Genomic DNA, 22,598 nt, shown 5'->3' on the forward strand with positions numbered 1-22,598 from the left:
AAAATTGCACTAAAAAGAATGAGATACCCTGGAATAAACTTAACCAAAAAACTATAAAACACTGATAAAAGAAACTGAAGATGACCCAAACAAATGGGAAGACAGACACATAGATCAATGGGACAGAACATAGAGCCCAGAAATAAATCTATGCTTATGCGGTCAATTAACCTATGACAAAAGAGGCAAGAACATACGACGGGGGAAAAGACAGTCTCTTTAGAGGCGCCTGGGTGGCTCAGTCATTAGGAATCTGCCTTCAACTCAGGTCATTATCCCAGGGTCCTGGGATCGGGCACTACATCGGACTCCCTGCTCAGCAGGAAGCCTGCTTCTTCCTCTCCCAGTCCCCCTATTTGTGCTCCCTCTCTCACTGTGTTCTCTGTCAAATAAATAAAATATATAAAAAGAAAAAAAATTCTCTTCAGTAAGTTTTAGTGGGAAAACTAGATAGCTACATGCCAAAGAATGAAACTAAACCACTTTCTTTCACCACACACAAAAATACACTCAAAATTAAGACCTAAACTATATAACACCTAGAAAAAAACACAGGTAGTAATTTCTTTGACATCAGCCACAGAAACATTCTTCTAGACATGAACTCTCAAACAAGAGTTTTTGCAAACAAAAGCAAAAATTAAATGTGGTAACTACATGAAAATAAAAAGCTTGTGCACAGCAAAAGAAACCACAACAAAAACAACAAGATCAAGCAACCTAATGAATGGAGAAGATATATGCAAAAATATATCCAATAAGGGGTTAATATCCAAGATATAAAAAGTCCTACAACTTGATACACACACACACACACACACACACACACACACGCACCCCACAACAAATAATCTGACTAAAAATGGGCAGAGGACATGAATAGACAGTTTTCCAAGAAAGGCACACAGAGGGCCAACAGACACATGAAGAGATGTTCAATATCACAAATCATCAGGGAATGCATATCAAAACCACAATAAGATATCACTTTACAGGGGCGCCTGGGTGGCTCAGTGCATTAAAGCCTCTGCCTCCGGCTCAGGTCATGATCCCAGAGTCCTGGGATCAAGCCCCGTATCAGGCTCCCTGCTTAGCAGGGAGCCTGCTTCGTCCTCCCTCTACCTACTTGCGATCTCTGTCAAATAAATAAACAAAATCTTAAAAAAAAAAAAAAAAAAGATATCACTTTACATCCATCAGAATGGCTATAATCAAAACGACAAGAAACAACAAGTGTTGGTGAGGATGTGAAGAAGGAACCTTCATGCACTGTTTGGTGGAATGTAAACTGGTACAGCCACTGTGGAAAACAGCATGGACATTCCTCAAAAAATCAAAAATAGAATTACCATATGATCCAGTAAATGAAAACATAATTCAAACAGACATATGAATCCCTGAGTTTATTGCAGCACTACTTGCAATAGCCAAGATATGGAAGCAACCCAAGTCTCCATCCATAGATGAATGGATAAAGAAGATGTGGTGTGTATATACACACACACACACACACACACACACAGAGAGAGAGAGAGGAATATTACTCAGCCATAATAAAGAATGAGATTTCACCATTTGCAACAACACAGATGGACCTAGAGGTCCATATTAAGTGAAATAATTCAGACAGAGGAAGACAAATACCATATGACTTTACTCATATATGGAATTTAAGAAGCAAAACAAATGAGCAAAGAAGAAAGTGACAAACAAAAAAAGATTCTAAATACTGAGAACAATCTGGTGGCTACCAGAGGAAAGATAGGTGAGGGTATAGGTAAAATAGATAAAGCAGATTAAGAGTATACTTACAGTGATGAGTACTAAGTCATGTATAAAATGCTGAATAATTATATTATACACCTGAAACTATATATATAACACTGTATACTAATTATACTTCAATTGAGAAAAAAAAAAGTAGAAATCCATAATCAGAAACAAGGATCATACCAATGGCATTCTGGTGGCATAAGTTTACTCAGTTCTTCAAGAGATTTTTCTGAACGATATTCCTATTTATTAAAAAAAAAAATAGCAGAACATAATAAGAGAAAACATTTATAAAGAAACACAAATACATATCTTCTTATGTACATATTTCATGTTAGACTTAATAATAATCTCTTTTAAAAAAAATTTGCCCCAGTTCTTATTTTTTCCTTTACTTGTGTTTATATTCCTAATAAATAAAAGTGTATCCCTTATTAAATAATGTCAAATTATAGTGGCTAAACAATTCTGACAATTAAATATTCCCAATTTTATATGTTAATATTCAATGTGAAATCTAAGGTCAGTTTATTTATAAGAAAATGAAGAACACTCATTAGTGTGTCCAAAGAGTATATAATTTTCAGTCATTAAAAGTTAAAATAATTGAGCCTCATGATTAAGATAATTTTACTTTTAGTATTTAATGACCAAAGAAGCCAAAGACAATACACTGCTAGCAAATCTGCTTTGAGGATTTAAGCACATGCTTACTACAAAGGTTTAAGGAGTAGGTTTGCTTAGAAAGAACATCTGTTAAATAAGAGTAAGTTGTGGCTGGCACTCCTTTCACAGACACCTTTCCCACCACCCTGAACTATCCAAAAGCAGACAATCTCAGGAGCCCTAAGTCTGTGATGCTCCAGCCCTTCTCTATGCAGACAGTCAAAGCTGAGGGCCAAAGACATCTTTCATCTCACCGTACTACTCAGTCCACGTTTCCATGGGCAGTCTTGCCTCACATAACATCACTGCTATTTTTGTCTCACGTTTGCACTAATTACACCAATCTTTTGATCTAAGTTTAAAAAGGGAGAAGGGTGAGTAGTGGGATTTAAAGTTGGGGAGTGTTTTGTAATGACTGCAGTGCCAGTATTATTCAAAATTTCACATCCGTCACAAACTTTTTGAAATACCAGATGCAAAGCTGTGTAAGAGTAACTTAGAATTAAATCAGCTCTTACTTAGGCAAGAGGAACAAATGTGAGTAAGGCAAATCTATAATATGAAAATTCTAAGACATCCCTCCCCAACCATAACTCGGATATTAAATAATTTGCAAGTTTTACCCAAAAACTCCACATAAGTCTAGAAAACACTCACCAAGATCTAGATCCTAGTAATAAATGACATAGAAGCTTCCCAATCTTTACTTCCCTTTTCAGCCTTCTTAGGCTTCACTCCCCTCAACTACAGAGATACTTCTGTATCAAACCATGTTTTAACAAGTCACTAAAAACCTGACAGTCATCTCTAGTGAACGCTTAAAAGTTATATTTTAAGTTTATTGTAAGGTGGCATCAACTTATGGCGATGTAAAACAATTAGCTATTTTCATGGCTGTGGGAGGATACAATGGGGTGAGAAATGGAGATTTGAAAGAAAAGGAAAAAAGGGCAGACATAAATATAAAAATACACAAGCACTCTCCTCCTAGAACCCAGATAAAAACATAAATACTAAAGCTAAATCACTGATAATTTCAGAGTTTTGATATTTCATGACAAAGTACTATATTAAATTTAAGTGGCAGCAAAATCGGATCTTTTTAGAGAGGGTTTTTAATTGCAGTTTTAAGAATATTTTGTTGGTTTCAAGGCAAATTTGGGTAAAGGGCTCATGTATGTATAAGAAACCAGACCTACCAATCTGAAACTGCATTTTTCACAAATGTTTCAATTCTTTGTGGAGTTTTCCATCAACTAAACCTATGACAGAGACATTTAGCAGATGGTTTCCTGCCATTACCTTCAGTACATAACATGGGATCTTTGTGGAAAAATCCCACACTATGTTAAAATCACAATTCTGTAGGATTTTTTGAGGTAGGTACTCTCTATATACCAACAGAACAAGCAAAATTCCTCTTATCCATTGTGATAATATCGTTGGAATCCCTCTGAAGAAAGTCACTCAGTATTTCTTAAGCATTATTAAAGATGCAAGAGGGTTCCAATTACTGGTTGAGTGGGTAGTAACCACTTGCATGTCTAAATGAAGAGCTGCCTTGAAGGATGACCTGGAAGGTCCGCCTGGAAGGACCTCTACTAGACTAACTAGCTCCACCTGCCCCAGGGCAACTTTTGTCTTTTCTAAGCAAGAAGATTCCCTGGAAATAGAATCCCTGCCAGTCTACTGATGTAGCTCACAAACTTGCTGCTGATAACCTGATTACAAGTGACTTTTCTACAGTGGGTTATTGTAAACTAGTAACTTAATCAATTAGAGGTTGCCTAGAAAACCTGAATAATGACAAGAAATACTCAAGGAATTAACCACAGACATGAGAATAACCACAATCACTTAAAATACAGTCTTAAGAGACAAAACAACATGAACCTGAGTATCATATATAACATTTTTCCCTAAACTAGAATAGTCTTATTTTTTTTTATTTTATTTTTGAGTAATCTCTATACCTAATGTGGGGCTCAAATCATAACCCCAAGATCCAGAGTCACACACTCCAGCAATTGAGCCAGCGAGATGCCCCAATCCTTCTATTCTTATTAACTATGCTTTAAAACTTTTAGCTAATAAAATGAAACCTGCCAACATTGTTATAAAATATGAAGTTATCAGATAGTAAATAAACAAAACTAAGCCTACATTTTTATACATGCCTACACTTGTGATAAAAATCCTGCCATTACCTCTACATTATTCACATTTCATTTTTAAAAGGGGTTCTTCATCATTTTTATTTACTATTTCAATGTCTATGCTGAATTAGAAGTTTGATCCACATCAGAACATTCTTTCTGTGTAGGAAATGAGGAATTTAAACCTGGCCCAATTTTTTAAGTGGAAAAATTTTTTAAACCTGTTGCTGGACTTTATTTCTATTACTGTGCTTTTTGATTCCATCTGCTTCAGTTACCTTTAATTTCATCAAATAAAAACTACATTTTCTTCATGCTACTATCTAAACTGAAGCACTCAAGTTAGTTCCACTAAGTACCCTGGAGAACTGAGTTTCTGAAATCATTTCAAAAACAAAGAATGAATTGTTCTAACCAGTATCACCAACTCCCAATAACCACAAATTTTCCCATAAGCCACCTCAGTTTTTTTAAGAAATTAACTAAAATACCACTTTCATGCTGACAAAAGAGGTCACCTACTCACCTGAACAAAGGCAACCGTGACGACGATAAGTATTGCCTAAACAAAACAAAGAAACAACCTTTTAAAGCAGACACCATAACTTCAGAAATAATCATGTTTTATTTTTCTAACTTTATCTACAGTCCCCAGATACCAGACACTAAGCACTGATATCAACTCGGGAAGAAATCACAACTCTGCTTTAGAGAAAACACAGACATCCAACAGCGGTTTAACTCCCCTAGGACAACTTCTCAAATTTGATCTCAAGATCCCCTTCTGCTCTAACAAACGGAAAACCAGCATTTATGTGGGATATAACCTATTGATATTTAACCATAATTTAATACTTTTTCAATTGCTCAGTTTTAATTCCTTTTTATTAATTCATCTAAAAAGTAATAAAAAACCATTACAAATGTTAACACATACATTTTTTATGAAAAATACACTTGCCAAATAAAAAAATTTGGGATTAAAGTGCAAGCATTTTCGATTTTTCTTTTATGTCTGCCTTAATACAAAGCTAGATTTTCATACTTGCTTCTGCATTTAATCTATTGTTCTATGCTGATTAGGCTGAAGTATAGGTAGAAAACCTAATCTCATACAGATAATGTTGGAAAAGGAAGGAAGGAATAGTTTAAAAGATTTTTCAGATTGTGGATATTCTTCTTAGCTACTACACCAAAATTAGAAAAGTGTCAGTTACTTAGAGTAATTTGCAATGTAGAATCGAAACTGTATCAATGAACTTTTTATAATCTATTATAGTAAAATCCACTGATCTATTTTCAATTTGAATGGACCTTGGTCACTGAAAACATTGTTAACATCTTACACTGGTCATGTAGAAAATACTGATTCACTTGGCTTTTCAAATCTTTCAAGTGTTGACACATTTCTTATTAGTAAAAAAAAAATCATTCATTGAAGTACTACTGATCTCTTTAGAATATAGTCAAATACTGGGAAGCTATTTAACACGTAGTAATTCATAAATATTTTGCAAAATTCTAAGCATCACTTGAAAGCTTGAATTTTATCACTGGCATAAATGCTGTTTATTTTTCTTGAAGCGATAGTTTCATCTCACTCACTTCCTTAAAAAAAAGTGCCTCAGTTATCCAAGTCTTAAAAACCAAGTTTGTCTATCATTTATTCTTTCTAGTTAAAGCTTAGTTCAGCTAACCATAATTGCCCTTCCTTGAAACAACCATTGTACCTCAATATACATTAAGTCCTTTATGCATATTTCCCATTTTATTACAGAGAATATTCAAAAGGTATGTACTCAACTGTCAAGATTTAATGAAATTAATTTTTACTGCTTTATGAAAAACACCCCTGAGAGAATCAATAAAAGAAAACAATGACCACTAGAATAGTTTGGTGCCATTATTTTGACTTGAGTCAACAGTTTTACCTGCTATTGTTTTTGCACCACTGATGCAAATATCCAAAGTAAAAAAAAGTTTTAGTATTATAAAAATAGTTTTGACCTTAACACGCTCCCTGAAAAGGTCTTAGAGACACCTGGAAGTCCACAAACAAGAGCTTTAATCAATGCTTGTACTTGTTATAAATTTTTTATACTACAATAAACCAGAGAGAAAAAAAGAAGAGGAAACTTTCAATGAAAGCTAGAACAGCTTAGCCAGAAAGAATAAAATCTTTCATAGTAAATAGAGTGTTCACTGTTAAGTAACATTTTTAATTTCATAATCATCAGGCTTCAGTTCATAATTAGTAAAATATTCTCAACAGAAAGTAAACTAAATTGAAATTTTAACCAGAAATATGTTACAAAATATTTCATATCTGTAAAATTATATGGTTGTTAAATAATTCCTATGAGTGTTAATCACAGACCCTTGAACATTACTTGAGATTACTACAACAAAATGCAGAATTCAGATATTAACAAAAAACCTGAAGAAACATTATGCACTTCTCAATTCATTTTCCAAAATAAAAGCCAATCCTAATTTTAAATGATTATCCAACAATTTAAAAATATACATATTTTTTCTTACCACAGTGATACTGACAGCATCATCAAACTGATGCATTAAAACACTGATGACTGCAGAAGCCAGAAGCAGCATAATAAGGGGATTTTTAAACTGAAAGTGAAAACAAACAGCAATTCAACAGTTTTGTATGAATGGTAGTTGTGCTCCATCACAACAAAAACTTAAAAAAAAAAAAACTACATGATTAGAAAATTAGGAGTTTAAGTTTGAGAGTTTATCTCTCTTCAATTAACCAAAAAAGTATTTATACTTAACTACATTAAAAGTCATCATTTCATAAGTTCCTTTTCAGAAGAAAAGAAAATTAAATTATCAATACTTAAAACTAAGAATTTACCAATTCCTTATGATATGCATGTATTTTTGGTATATTAATTAATAAATACAGCTGTTCTGAATGTCTACTGAGGCTAGAAAGTGGATAATGATTTTTAAGATAAAGATTTTGGTTAACACTGGATACACCTAAATTATGAAATCCAAACATTCCTATACTTAATAAATTAGCACAGATTACAATTCTGTGGTTGATCCACATGCCCCACGAATAATCTCCTTCATCAGCTAAAAGCCACAATAAGATCCACTCAACAGAGGCCGAAAATTTTCCAAATGCGGGTTTTCCTAATATCTATCTGGCAGAAGCAATAGTATCTAAGGAAATAGAACCACACCACCAACCCAACCAGGCAGCACTTAAATGACCAACACCAGAGCTACCCTAAATTCTTTCCATTACTCCTTAAGCATCAGACCTCTGTTGCCAGAACATCTTCCTCTGATGAAGTTGTGCCAATCACTATTAAAGGTGCAAAGTAACTAGGCTACAAAGAATTCATCCCACCAGAAAGCCCCAGCCCGTTGATATCACAGCAGCGAGGTTAGATGCTATCACCTCCCATTCCCTTTATGACTCCATTCCCTGGCACAGTGGTTCTGACCCTGTTTCACACCAGAATCATGTGAAGACCTTCTAACAAGTGCCTAGGATCACACCAGACCAATTAAATCAGAATCTCTGGGCATAGGGCCCGGGCTTCAGCATTTTTTAAGTGTTCCCAAGTGATTCTAACACCTAGACAATTGAAAATCACTACTCTAGCAAACTAAAACTACAACTGCAATATGGTTCAGGGTTAAGGAACCTCACACACCTGCCTGAGTCAGAGTACTTGGGTTTAAATCCAGCTCCTGTCACTTAGATATGACCCAAGTGCCTCATTTGGTAAAATACTACCTTATACCAAGACTGTGGTAAAGAGGAACTAAGAATGTATATTTAAAACACTGTGTAAACCATGAACACTCTCTTCAAATGTTAGCTCTTATCATCATAATTTGAGGATAAGACCCATCGGCTTTTTTATTATAACCTCTGAAATAGCTACACCATGGTAGCAAGCACACTACTTGATTAATGGCAGGTTCCAGGCAAATGTTTGCAAAGAAACAAATTCAGTGTTCTTCATAGAGAAACAGAGTCACCCAGTGCTTTATGACTAACAACTGATATTTGCTGTTAATTGCTGTTTGTGCTGAACTGTATTACACTACTTCTGTTTCATTCCCATAGCAATTCCATGATGCAGGTAGTCAAGCTTTGAAACAGGAATAAAAAAGTAAAACATTAAATTATACTACCTACTAATAAATCCAATCATTGTGGTTTATAAATTCAGAATGAACTTCCTCAAGTTTTAGGTAATATGGAAATGTGGTAAATGTGAGAATACAACATGCATACAAAAAATACTCTACAAACATATGAGAGACATACACACACACACGAGATTCTTTTAATCCCTAAAAATACAGTTTTTCCACTTTAGACAAACTCATCTGCAAAATTAAGACTGATAAATTTGGGCCCATTAACATGACCTTTAGAAAAGCCACTTCTAATAGTACTTCTAATACTTCTAAAAGTATTTCTAAAAGTACTTCTAAAAGTACTTCTAATGCACTTAGAAGGCATTAAAGGTTTTCTTTACTAAAAAGAACTTGTTAAAAAATAAAAATAAAAAGATCTTGTTTGGCAAACTAACCCTATGAGGTGAAAACTGGCCACAGGATTCTTAGAACTTTTCACACTAACATATTTGTTATCAAGATAAAAGAAAATCCTACAATACATCTTTCTGAAAAGATTAGGATATTGACAAAATATAATTAAAAATAGCTATTGTTTATTGATAGCTTACAATCTCCTAAAATTATTATCCTTGTGTTATAGATAAGACTGAATGGATAATAAGGATCATACAGCTAGTAAGAAATAAAGACAGAATTTGTACCAGGCAGTCTGGATTCAAACTACCTTATTTTTACTACATTTTCTAAGCTGGCCGTATTACTTTAAAAAATATTAGCATTCCTTATAATAAAACAAGTGTAAGGTAGAGATCTGTAAAGGAAACTACTGTTCAAGTATCACTCCATGTTATACATTCGTAAAGAATTCCACACTAAAAATTATAGAAGTTCCAACTTAACAGCAAACCCTAACAGAAAAAATGTAGGTAAAAAACATTTTTACATATTATTTCCTTTCTCTACCAAAAAAAAAAAAAAAGAAAGAAAGAAAGAAAGAATGAAAACTTCACAAAAGTAAACAACTACACTAACAAAAATACATGTAAATTACAGAGCAGAGGAGGAAATAAAAATATCTCACCTGAGAAATATACTTCTTCCATAGTGGCTCATCTTCACTGATATCAAACTCATTCCAGCCATGGAAGGCTCGCCTATGACTTACTTCACATTTGTTTAGACCATTCTGAAGATCAGCCTATTAGATTTTACACATAAAAGTTACTGAAAATGTTAGCAGAGGACAAAAGAAGAAAAAAAAAGGATACATATTTATGTTCATATTTATAAGAAATTACACAATAGTCAAAACTAACTTGTAACAAAAAAAAAAAAAAAAAAAAAAAAAAAAAAAAAGCATTATCAGTGGTCGCTTGGGGCCAGGAGCAAAATCTACTTAGAAAGATTAACTGCAGAGGGACCTGAGGGAACTTCTAAGAATGATTAAAGTGCTCCATATCTTAATTCCGGCAGTAGTTAACATTATCAAAATGCAAACTATTCTGTTAATATGGGTACATTATATTTCATGTAAATTACACCCTGACAAAAAAAAAATTTATTGATGTTTTATGTATGTATTAATGTAGGTATTAATACATTATTATATTAGCAATTTTTGAGTATAAGCAATAAGGCACAGTTTAATAAACAAAAAGGATTTTCTCTGGGAAAAGAGAAATAATAAAAAGTAGCCACATGACTTACAGAAAACAAAATATGGTACATTTTAATTAGTTTTGTTTGCTTTCATTGTTTTATTTTCTAAAACTAGTTTCTCCAAAAGAACATTCAATGGACCATAACTGCCTTTCTTGTTCTCTGAGCCTATCAAAACCCTCAGACTGCTATTACTTTTTACTCTTGGACTGTATAATCACTTTAAGCAGGTAACATGTGGTTCCTAAATTACTGAAAATAATTATGTTCTATGAACACCACCTACATTCTTCAATCACTGCAATACTGTGTTTTGTAAGAAATATATATGATATATGATCATTCAGATAACTAAAACATACGTCTCATTTGTATCTGGTCTTCCCTCCAGGGTTGTGGGCTCACAGCTCCTAAACCCTTGTAATTTCCTGGGATGGTAACAATAAAGGCATCTTTCATTGTGTTAATGAAGGTGACTTTCAGGCCCCACCCAAGAACAGCAGCTGGCAGACAGGAGGACCAACCATATGATCACAGGGTTTAGTCCTAGCACCCTCACCTCTGAGGAGGAAAGAGATAGGATGGAGGTTGAATCAGCCAAAGAGATAGGATGGAGGTTGGTTCAACCTCCATCCTATGACCAATGACTCAGTCAATCATGAATAAGCAATGAAGTCTCCATAAAAGCCCAAAAGAACTGGGTTTGGAGAGCTTCCAGGTTGGTGAGCACATGGAGACAGGGGAGAATGGTATACCTCCAGAGGGCATGGAAGCTCCAGGCCCTTTCCCCATGACAGACCTATGTAACTTTTCATCTGGCTGTTGATTTGTATCCTTTACCATATCTTTTTAATAAATTGGTAAACATAAGTGTTACCTTGAGCTCTGTGAGCCACTCTAGAAAATTAAATGAACGTAAGGAGGAACCTCTAATCTGTAGTGGGTAGGACAAAAGCACAGACAACAGCATGGGGCCTATGACTGACTTCTGAAGTCAAGAGTAAGGGGAAGTCTTCTAGGGCTGAACTCTTGACCTATGGAATCTGATGCTATCTCTGGGTAGACACTGTTAAAATTGAGTTAAATTACTGAGCATCCAAGAATTGCTTGGTGTTATGTGTGGGAGAACCGCCCCCCACCCTGCACCTTGCCACCAACCATGTTGGAATTGGGTCTGGGAAACTTAGAAGAGTCACTGTCACTCATGATTTATTATCATAACTATCATTTAAGAATGAAATTACCTGCATCCCTAAAATAATCAATTTCTTTGGCCAAAAGCTTTATGATAAATTTTGGTAACAATCTCACAACATTTAAAACACTTAAAAATATAAATGCCTTTAAAACAACATAAATACAACAACCAAAAAACCCTCAAAAAACAGATATCCAACATTTTTAATGCCATCATTAAAATATATGAATTCTGAAAGAAAAATAAAAAACAGTATTCATGTTACATTAGATTGTGCTTTTTAAAACCAGTAAGAAATTAAATTACATAAGCAATTAAAGTTTACTTACAGTCTCTATCTTATACTCACCTTTTACTCTACTTCAGAAAACACTTATAAAAAAGATAAACACCTAACTCCACTTGTGTTAATAAATTATTTTATTAATCCAACTAATCCTTACATAGCATTAATAGTTCCTGGCAATGTTAATGACCAAGAGCTGCAGGTAAACACTAGCCACATGCAGCCATTTAAATTTCAGTGAATAAAAATTAAATTAAATTTAGTTCCTTATCTAAATATCCACACTTAAATTCCTCAGTAGCCGTATTTTACTACTGGATACTGTACTGAACAGTGCAGAACACGACACAATGTCATCAAAGGAAATTCTATTGGATGGCATTTACCTATAGTCTAAATGACTGATTTGCTATCTATTCGCTTCCTCCCCACCAACCACTTACTTGGAGAATGCTTGCAACTTCACTGACTGGTAATTCACTTGCTTTTTTTGATGTCAATACAGGAATCATTGTCTCATTTTCACCATTAGGAATTTTTTGAAAACGTGCAACCTAGCAAATAAAACCAAAGGAAAAATATTTGAATTTACCAAAAAACTGGAATAACAGTCTAGAATAAATGAAAATCCAAATGTTCACAGAAACTTAGTTTCCAGTTAGAAAGCAAACATTTTTAGAGTAATAATTATCTAGTCCTAATATGATAATTTTCTACTATGTGCTATTTCTCCAGAAAGCACATCTCAAAAATTAAGCCACCAGTACCAGCTAGGACACAAAATTTTTAATTTCCACATTAAATTTTTTAAAAAGCTATTTCTACAGCAATGCAATGAGTAAAAAGTGAAACAGATGTCCTGCCTAGCAGATCCTGAGAATTACATGTAGTCCTAATCCTCCAAACTCATTATGTTTAACAGGAAAGACAGAGAACAGCTAAGTTTTCTCCATTTTAACTACTCCTGTTGGTTAGCCTGTTTCTTAACTGTCCAAAAAACAACGGGCTACTCTACGTAAGTACCAGGACAGCAAGTCAGATTTAAAAACCAATTCCCCAGCCAGCAGGAAAACAAAGAGCAGAAGAGACACACAGCAGAGGATGCACAGTTAGGGCAGGGGCTCTGAACAAACAGAGTAAATCACAGAATTGGTGGTAACCATGGTATCTACTTGATGCAGCTTCATAAGAAGTATCTACAGAAGTGTTTATTTATTAACACACTTCCAGAAATAAATCCCCGATCCGGACTTGCCTTGGGTCCTAAGCTAACAGCTTCTTTATAGACAAAAAGTTTTGAGAAAGTGAGACAAAATCTCCCCACAGAAACTTTAGCATAGAAAACATTTCAGTTGCTACACATCCACTGATTAAAATACTGAAATTGAAGTGATCCTCTTACTGCCAAGACACAGGTCTTTAAGCATTCAGAGGGAATGTTTTCCCAACCTTGGCTCATCAACATTTTTTAGGGTAAAATATTTCCCTAAAATTTTTTTGACACAACACTTCTTTAAGACAACAAATGAGATTGATCAAAGAAGAATAACTTAATGACTTAATAACTTAATAACTTAAGTTTCTATTATTATTATAAGACAGTAAAAGACCTGCATGCTGTCATTAGAGGTGTGTGTCTTTGTAAAAAAATCTTCACACTTACTCCAAAAATAGTAAATACCTGTGGGGAAAAAAGTACTCCCTCATGTAACTGAGTTCTGGAACAATCAAATACATTCATGTTTTCTAATCTCATTTATTTAAAAGGCATTCCTGAATCCTTAAGTACTTTAAAGCAAGAGGAAATATTTTTCTACTTTTAATGAGAAGATACTAATAACTAAAAATTTTGAGGAAACTGGAAATAGATTACCTTTCTTTCATACAAAACAGAGTCTTGAAATTATTTAAAGCATATTTTTTACATAATTTGAGAAATTCAAAACCTTAAAGAAAATATTGGAAATCTCCTAAAAGTTGCATACTCGTTTTAGAGCCACTGAATGTCCTTATTTCAAACCTACAGAACAAAGTATGATGGGAAAGATTTCATTTTACCATCCCTAAATTAAACACTGGAGTAAACCCTGCAAAAAACAATGAGAACTAAACCAATGTGACATGGTTATTTTATCTTGTGAAATCTTAAAGCAAAATTAAGAAGGAAAAAATATATTTACATTACCTCCAGTGACAATAAGATTAATAAAACCTTTTATTTCTAAGATTCCTGTACCTCAGTTTCTTCACATACAAACAGGGATAATAGTGCCAAAAGCTGTGTAAAGATCACATCCATTAATATAGCACCTGACCCACTAGTACTAAGGGCTGAAACAACTATTTTTCTCAAAATATTATTTAACATTTACATGTATATTCACCAGTACAATTAGCTCAATACAGAACTAAATTACCAATCGAGGTGCGTAAAGTTAGATTTGCAATAATCTATTAAAACGTATTTTTTAAAATTTATTTATTTATTTGACACAGAGAGAGAGAGATCACAAGCAGGCAGAGAGGCAGGCAGAGAGAGGGGGGAAGCAGGCTCCCCACCGAACGGAGAGCCCAATGTGGGACTCAATCCCAGGACCCTGAGATCATAACCCGAGCAGAAGACAGAGGCTTAACCCACTGAGCCACCCAGGTGCCCCTCTATTAAAATTTATTTTTCAAGACGCCTGGGTGGCTCAGTCAGTTAAGCAGCTGCCTCCAGCTTGGGTCATGATCCCAAGGGCCTGGGGTCCAGCCCCCAGTTGGGCTCCCTGCTCAGTGGGGAGCCTGGTTCTTCCTCTGCCTCTCTCTCCCCTGCCACTCCCCACGTGTGCTCATTATATCTCTTTTTCAAATAAATAAAATATTTTAAAAATTAAAATTAAATAATAAAATGTACTTTTCTATCATTGATATAGTGAAAATTGCTATCTCAAGTACCCAATACGCAGTACAGGAGCCTTTCTCATAAAATCTTTGTAAAGTAATCTTTTGGTAGTTGTTATAAAAGACAGGGACTGGGGCGCCTGGGTGGCTCGGTCTCTCTGCTCCGTGTGGAGCCTGCTTTCTCCTCTCTCTGCCTTCCTCTCTGCCTACTTGTGATGTCTGTCAAATAAATAAATAAAATCTTAAAAAAAAAAAAAAAGACAGGGACTATGTGGGAATACACTCTCCATAAAATCCTTAATGAGCACTCCATGGCCCAAAAGAGCTAAAAAATGACAACAGAAGAAAGTAAGACAGTTTCACTTAATAATGTTTAGACACTGGAGGGACATGATGATTTCTCTCTAAATATATAAAAAGCTGCCATGTGAAAAAAGGAAACAACAAAACCAAAGGGTAAGTTCCTAGCCAACCAACTTCTGGAGTTCGAATGAAGAGCACTAGATGTATTCTGGCAAAGGCTAGACAGCCAAGTGATAAGGACAGATTTCACTGAAAGGACTGCTATCAATAGGGGAAAGCTACAGCACAAATTTCTTGGCCAAGGGCAGTAATCTCAACTACATTTATGCTTATTAGATTCCACTTCAACCTAAAATTAAGGAAATTATTGAATTTTATTCCTGTTTTCTTTTAAAGCAAATGTTATATTTAGTAGTTCAAATGGATCATTATCTCTATGGCTTATAAGAGTAATTCGTTCAGCTTTTTCGCAACACATTTGCCACCTGAACACAGATGTCGTGAAACCACCACTCAACCTAAACCAGAATGGTATAGGAAAAGACTCATATCAACATCGTCGTCATCAGACACATACATAGATTTGCGTACGTCTACCACTACTGGTCATCTAATCTACAAATGCGGTGGGATCAACAAAAGAATTATCGAGAAAAATTAGAGAAGGAGGATGCTGAGGTGAGAAAAGACTCCTTCAAGATTGCCTGGGTCTTGGATAAACTGAAAGCTGAATGTGAACATGGTATCACCACTGATATCTCCCTGTGGAAATTCGAGATCAGCAAGTATTATGTGACCATCATTGATGCTCCAGGACACAGACTTTATAAAAATCATGATTACAGGCACATCTCAGACTGACTGTGCTGTCCTGATTGTTGCTGCTGTTGGTGGTGAATTGGAAGCAGGTATCTCCAAGAATGGGCAGACCCGTGAGCATGCCCTTCTGACTTACACACTGGGTATTAACAAAATGGATTCCACTGAGCCACCCTATAGCCAGAAGAGATACAAGAAAATTGTTAAGGAAGTCAGCACCTACATTAAGAAAATTGGTTACAACCCCAACACAGTAGCATTTGTGCCGATTTCTGGTTGGAATGGTGACAGCGTGCTGGAGCCAAGTGCTAACATGCCTTGGTTCAAGGGATGGAAAGTCACCCGTAAAAATGGGAATGCCAGTGGAACCACACTGCTTGAAGCTCTGGATTGCATTCTGCCACCACCTCGTCCAATTGACAAGCCCTTGCGTCCGCCTCTCCAGGACGTCTACAAAATTGGTGGTATTGGTACTGTCCCTGTGGGCCGAGTGGAGACTGGTGTCCTTAAACATGGCATGGTGATGACCTTTGCTCCAGTCAATGCTACAACTGAAGTCAAGTCTGTTGAAATGCACCATGAAGCTTTGAGTTAGGCTCTTCCTGGGGACAATGTGGGCTTCACTGTCAAGAATGTATCTGTCAAAGATTTTGTCATGGCAATGTGGCTGGTGACAGCAAAAATGACCCACCAATGGAAGCAGCTGACTTCACAGCTCAGGTGACTATCCTAAACTATCCAGGCCAAATTAGTGCTGGATATGCACCTGTGCTGGACTGTCACATGGCTCACATTGCTTGCAAGTTTGCTGAGCTGAAGGAGAAGATAAATTGTCCTTCTGGAAAAAAGCTGAAAGATGGTCCCAAATTATTGAAATCTAGTGACGCTACCATTGTTAGCATGGTTCCTGGCAAGCCTATGTGTGTTGAGAGCTTCTCTGACTATCCTCCTCTGGGCCATTTTGCTGTTCATGACATGAGACAGACAGTTGCTGTGGGTGTCATCAAGCAGTGGACCAGAAGTCAGCTGGAGCTGGCAAGGTCACCAAGTCTGCCCAGAAAGCTCAGAAGGCTAAACAAATATTATCCCCAATACCTGCCGCCCCAGTCTTAACCAGTGGTGGAAGAACAGTCTCAGAACTGTTTATGCCAATTGACCATTTAAGTTTAATTGTAAAAGACTGGTTAATGATAACACATTTGGGCACAATTGACCAAAAATCTGTCACAGAATTTTGAGACCCATTAAAACAAAAGTTTAATGAGGAAAAAAAAAAAGTAATCTGTTCACTCCTTTACTCTTTCAACAAACACCACATTTATTGATAATCTGACTCTGCAGTAGGTTCTTAGTATCAACAATGAGTAAAAAAACATCCTGTAGGGGAGGAGGGAGAAGGAAGGGGACAAATGTTATCAAAGAATAGCACTAATGGAAAACTGCAAATGATCACTACAATGAGGGAGAAGTCCATGGGCAATGAGACCTTACACAGAGATTGCAATCAGGACAGGAAGTTTTCATGAGAAGTGATGCTTATAGAACTGAAAGACAAGAAGCTGCCTCGGGAAGAGATGAAGAAGTGAGGGAACTGAGTGTGCAAAGTTCCCAGGAAAGGAGGAAGCATGGCAAAATGAAGTACTAAAGATTGTAGTACTAAAAGAAAGCCAGCATTTATTCACTTACTCATCTCATCTCTAGACACATAATCAATGCTTATTATACACCAGGCATTGTTGTTGGTACTGACCCAAAGGTAAGAAGAAAATGAAAACTAGCCTCATGTACATACACAGGAAACAAAAGACTACAAATAATGCACTATACAATAAATGCTCCAGAAAACAATTTAAAAAGGAAGGGTAAATAAGGGAGGAACTGTTTCAACTTATATGGGGAGAGAGGGAGCAGGGAGGATCTCTCCAATAAGGTGGTATCTGGGCACGGATACCTGAAAAAAAGCAAAGGAACCAGCCATTAGATTTCTAGGTAGAAATGTCCATGAGGTAGAAAGGTATGTGTACATACAGGAGAGGCCCAGGTTAGAGATGAGTGGGGGTAGTTATTAGCACATAAGTGGTATTAAAACTGAGAATAAACCACACCAGCACTGAAGAAAGGGAAGAGGTCTATGGCATGACCCTAGGGCCTTCTTCCAAAATAGCAATCAGAGGTGAGCAGTAACCAAGAGAAGAGACCAAGAAGCAGCAACTAATAAGGTAAAAGGAGCACCAAAAGAGAAGTCAAGTGCAACAAGTATTTTAAAGAGGCTGTAAATGGCTAGGTCAAATGTTAGTGAAAAATTAAGATGAGGACTGAGAATTGACCACTGAACTTGGCAACACAGAGATAAAGAGAGTGGTTTCAATGAAGTGGTAGTGAACAAAAATCAGACAGGAGTGAATTCAGAGAAAACAGCACGGGACAAGGTAGAGACTGCATGGACAGATAATCCTTTCCAGTTCTGCTATAAAAAAGAGCAGAGAAAGGGGATTATTATAACCAGAATGGAGTATAGGTTTCAAGAGCTGGGTTGTTTTGTTTTTATTTTAGTGAAAAAAATAACAGCATGTTTATATGCTGATGAGAATGATCTGATAGAGGAAAAACTAGTAATTCAGGAGAGAGATGGGACAACTGATAAAGTGATGCTCTTGACTAAATGAGAGGGGATGAAATCTGACATATTTGTAGGAGGACTGGCCTTAGATCAAAGAATAGACAGTTCATCCACAGTTACTGATGGGAAGGCACGAGTAACACAAGAAGAATGCAGGCATGCTGGTAGCCGTGGTAGAAGAAACATATGGAAATATTCTTCTGAGAATTATCTGGACTGAAAAAATCAGGACATACAAAGCAAAAAAAAGGCTAAAGAAGTAGGTGGGGGATTTTACACGGCCCTATGGGTCATATTATGGAATTTCTTTATTAATCCTAAGGGTAAATGGAAAGCCTTGCCATGTGGTCTTCAAAGTAAATAAATAAAAGACATAAGTTAGAAAATTAAAAAAACACAGAATAGGAGTGGTGAAAACAAACCAGTTGGGACACTATTACATACGTCTAAATAAGAGATAAATGTAGCTTGGACAAGGGTGGTGGGGTGCAGGAACAGATGTAGAGGTAAAAATAACAGTACAAGATGATGAACTACATACATATATCAAACAATTATACTAGATTTCTAGCTTGTCCTACATGCTAAACACTAATGCTACTCATCATGGTAAAGAATATTGGTTTTTTGTTTTAGATTTTTTTTTTTTTTAGATTTTTTTTTTAACAAATGGTGCTGTGACAACTAGATATTCACACAAAAAAGCATCACGCTGGACCCTTCCCTCACACTATATATACAGATTAACTCAAAATGGATCGAAGACCTAAATATAAGAGCTCAAACTATTAAACTCTTAAAAAAGACACTTTGGGCTTAAATCTTGACCATGGTCTCCTAAATATGGCACCAAAAGTACAAGAAACAATAAAAGACTGAACATTATCAAAACTGAAAACTTCCATGCTGCAAAGGACACCATTAAGAAAGTGAAAAAGACAAACCACAGAATGAGATAAAATATTTGCAAGTCATTTATTTAATACCTACTTATATCTAATACCTTATCTAATACCTATAATATATAAATTCTCATACAATATATAAATTCTAATAAGAAGACACAATCCAATTTTAAAATGAGCAAAAGATCTGAATATATTTCTACAAAGAAGATATACAAATGACCAGTAAGCACATGAGAAGGTCTTCCATCCTTAGTCAGGAGGAAAATACACATCAAAACCACAATGAGAGAGCACTTCACATCCACTAGGATGACTAAGGTAAAAAAGACAGATAATAACAAGTGTTGGAGAACATACAAAGAAACTGGAACTTTCATATATTGCTGGCAGAATTAAAAGGTACAGCTGTTATGGAAAAGTTTGGCAGCTACTATATATATATATATGTGTGTGTATATATATATAAAATTATGTTATTATACAAACCATATTGTCTGGCTAAATGAGGACAGTGTTTTCAGCTTGAAAATTTCTAAGTTATTTAATAATGCTTTGATTTTGACAACAATAAATAGGCAAATCACATAAATTTAGTTGAAGGTAAATCATCTTGACAGGCAATGCTATGTCCTTTGTGTGTTACTACAAAAGTTCAATGTCCATGATTCCAACTTTCAGACACTAGGTATTATTTGCTTATCTCCTACCTCAACCTAAAAATATCCTGGGCTTAACTATATCTTAATCTCTGCATAGTTGTTTTACATTTGTTTCAAATAACAGCATTTATTAGCTCTACACCTTGGATGATTTAACTCATGAAACCAATAAGCACTTACTAAATACACCACACACACAACTATAGTCCATAGTCTATACCTTGCAGAGCTGAATAATTCAGTTGAAGAGCCACGTCATACCAGAACATACATATTAAGAGTTACCATACAGCAGTCAAATCATGGCAATGCAAGTAAATGAGTCTGAAAATTCAGGAGAGGGAGATTGTTACAGCCCTCAGAATTCTGGGGAACTTCCCTGAAGTAAGCCATTAAAAATGGATAGCAGGGAATGGCTAACATCTGCCAAGGAAGCATTTTATTTTTTTTTTTTAAGATTTTATTTATTTATTTGACAGACTGAAATCACAAATAGGCAGAGAGGCAGGCAGAGAGAGAGAGAGGAGGAAGCAGGCTCCCCGCTGAGCAGAGAGCCTGATGCAGGGCTCGATCCCAGGAATCATGACCAGAGCAGAAGGCAGAGGCCAAGGAAGCATTTTAAACAAGAGATGAACACTGGTAAAAGTCAGAGCAATAGAAATCTAATCTGTATGTGACTAGGCCAATCAGACTAGGATGAAGTGTTTTACTATACACTTCTACTTCCATTAAATGACCCAGATCTATCCGGGTACTAAGACAAGCTACAGAGTTTTTAAGTGGATATATTTTAAAACTCCAGAAAATTTAACTTTGGGACATATCAAATAATTCAGTTAAATATAGATCCTATATGCATCAGGCCCCATCACAAACCAACTGAACCCAAATTTGCATTTTAACAAAATAAGCAGGTGATTCACTTATATATTGAGTCCAAGCACTGTTCTACATCAGTTCCCAATTCTGATAAAAATTAGAATTATACAGGGATCGCTATGGATTAAACTGCCCCCACAGAATATATATGTTGAAGTCCTAACCCCGAGTTTAATAGGATTGAGATATGGGGCCTCTGTGAAGTAATTAGGTCATGAGGGTACAAGCCCTCATGATGTTATGAGACACCAGAGAGTTCATGTGTGTGACCCCTCTCCCTCTCTTCCTCTCCCCATCCCTTCTCCCCAGCCTCTAGGGCTGTGAGAAGTTGTCTGTTATCAAGCCTCCCAGCTACAGTAGCCAGAGCAGACTAAGACAGGGCCTTTTTTCATTTTAGTCCAAATGTCCAGGCACCATCTTTAAAGAGTATGAATCATTAGGTCTGGGATGGAGAGGCCAAAACATCAAATTTTGTTTGGGTTGTTTTTTTGCTTTGTTTTTGGGGGGTTTTTGGTTTTTGTTGTTGGTGGTTGTTTTTTGTTTGTTTGCTTTTGAGAGAGAGAGAGAGAGAGAGCACGAGCACACAAGCTGAGGGACAGAGGCAGAAGGAGAGAGAATCTTAAGCAGGCTCCATGCTCAGCACAGGGCCCAACACAGGGCTTGCTCTCATGACCATGATTGAGATCATAACCTGAGCTAAATCAAGAACTGGATACTTAACCAAATGAGCCACCCAAGTGCCCCCAAAACATTTATTTTTAAAAGCTTCCCAGGGTAGGTCTAATGCACAAAGTTGATCATCACTGGCCTAGAAGATGAGGTTGAAAGGCATGGTTGCATTAAACTCAAACATAAAAGGTAAATATTTTCTAAAATGAGTCATCACTATAGGTTTATAAACTGTCCCTGGAAAAAGAACAACAACAACAAAAAAAAATCTGTCACTCAGAACTCAGCACAAGGATTTGAAAAAGCAAGTCAGCAAACGTAGCTCAAATCACCCAAAAGTTAAGCCACAGGGAAAAACAGAAAATATTTCATCCCTAAAAAGTTCGGAGTACTAAATACAGATTCTTAAAAGTTTTCAGGTCAACTCTTGACAATAAAATCCTTCTAAATTTCACTTGCAAATAATCAGAAACCCTATTCCAACTTCAAACACAACAGTCTTTCTTTAATGTATTACATGTTTTGGCTTCAGCAAAGAGAGGGTAGTTTTAAAACAAAGAGCTTTATGGTTTTAAAAGGGGAAAAGGGAGGAATGCCTGGGTGGCTCAGTTGGTTAAGAGGTTGCCTTCTGCTCAGGTCATGATCTCACGGATCAACTCAAGAAAATCAAGCGTACTCAGAATTAAACTTGAAAGAACCAGGCACCTCTCCACGGTTGTTTAACAGCTACAGCGCAGAAAAAGCAGGTTAATCAGGAAACTCTATGGGTCAAACTATACAATGCCACTGTATAAAGGCATAAAAAGGCTGAAGAAAACAACAGTGACACAGCAGTTCCAATGAGACAATGATGACAGTAGTGCCAATTCAAGAACAGTAGGTTCACAGTGATTTACACAAACCAAGTAAACCTGCTCAATTTAAGAAGCAGTTCCTTGTTGAGTAAAGCCAAAAGTAAACTGCACTACATAATCCCACCTAGATGT

At 35.9% G+C, this 22,598-nt stretch overlaps 1 protein-coding gene and 1 pseudogene across 8 annotated transcripts in view; one reads left to right on the forward strand and one right to left on the reverse strand.

The window, feature by feature from the left end:
- Window positions 1-22,598, reverse strand: part of ATP2C1 (ATPase secretory pathway Ca2+ transporting 1) — a gene marked incomplete at its 3' end in the record, with an annotated part of 171,920 nt that overhangs the window by 80,332 nt on the left and 68,990 nt on the right. For all 7 annotated transcript variants that reach the window (XM_082684261.1, XM_082684260.1, XM_082684264.1 and 4 more), the window contains 5 exons: window positions 12,316-12,426; window positions 9,811-9,927; window positions 7,137-7,226; window positions 5,122-5,157; window positions 1,954-2,015 (listed from right to left, as the gene is read on the reverse strand). In XM_082684261.1, the coding sequence (XP_082540387.1) occupies window positions 1,954-2,015; window positions 5,122-5,157; window positions 7,137-7,226; window positions 9,811-9,927; window positions 12,316-12,426 (416 nt within the window). The remainder of the gene's footprint in view (window positions 1-1,953; window positions 2,016-5,121; window positions 5,158-7,136; window positions 7,227-9,810; window positions 9,928-12,315; window positions 12,427-22,598) is intronic.
- On the forward strand, window positions 13,487-17,121 carry LOC309842316 (putative elongation factor 1-alpha-like 3 pseudogene; annotated as a pseudogene). The gene is made up of 2 exons: window positions 13,487-13,501; window positions 15,596-17,121. The product of its transcript is annotated as a putative elongation factor 1-alpha-like 3 pseudogene (transcript).

The sequence above is a fragment of the Mustela nivalis genome, assembly GCF_964662115.1.
Source record: "Mustela nivalis genome assembly, chromosome: 1".
NCBI classification, from domain to species: Eukaryota; Metazoa; Chordata; class Mammalia; order Carnivora; family Mustelidae; genus Mustela; species Mustela nivalis.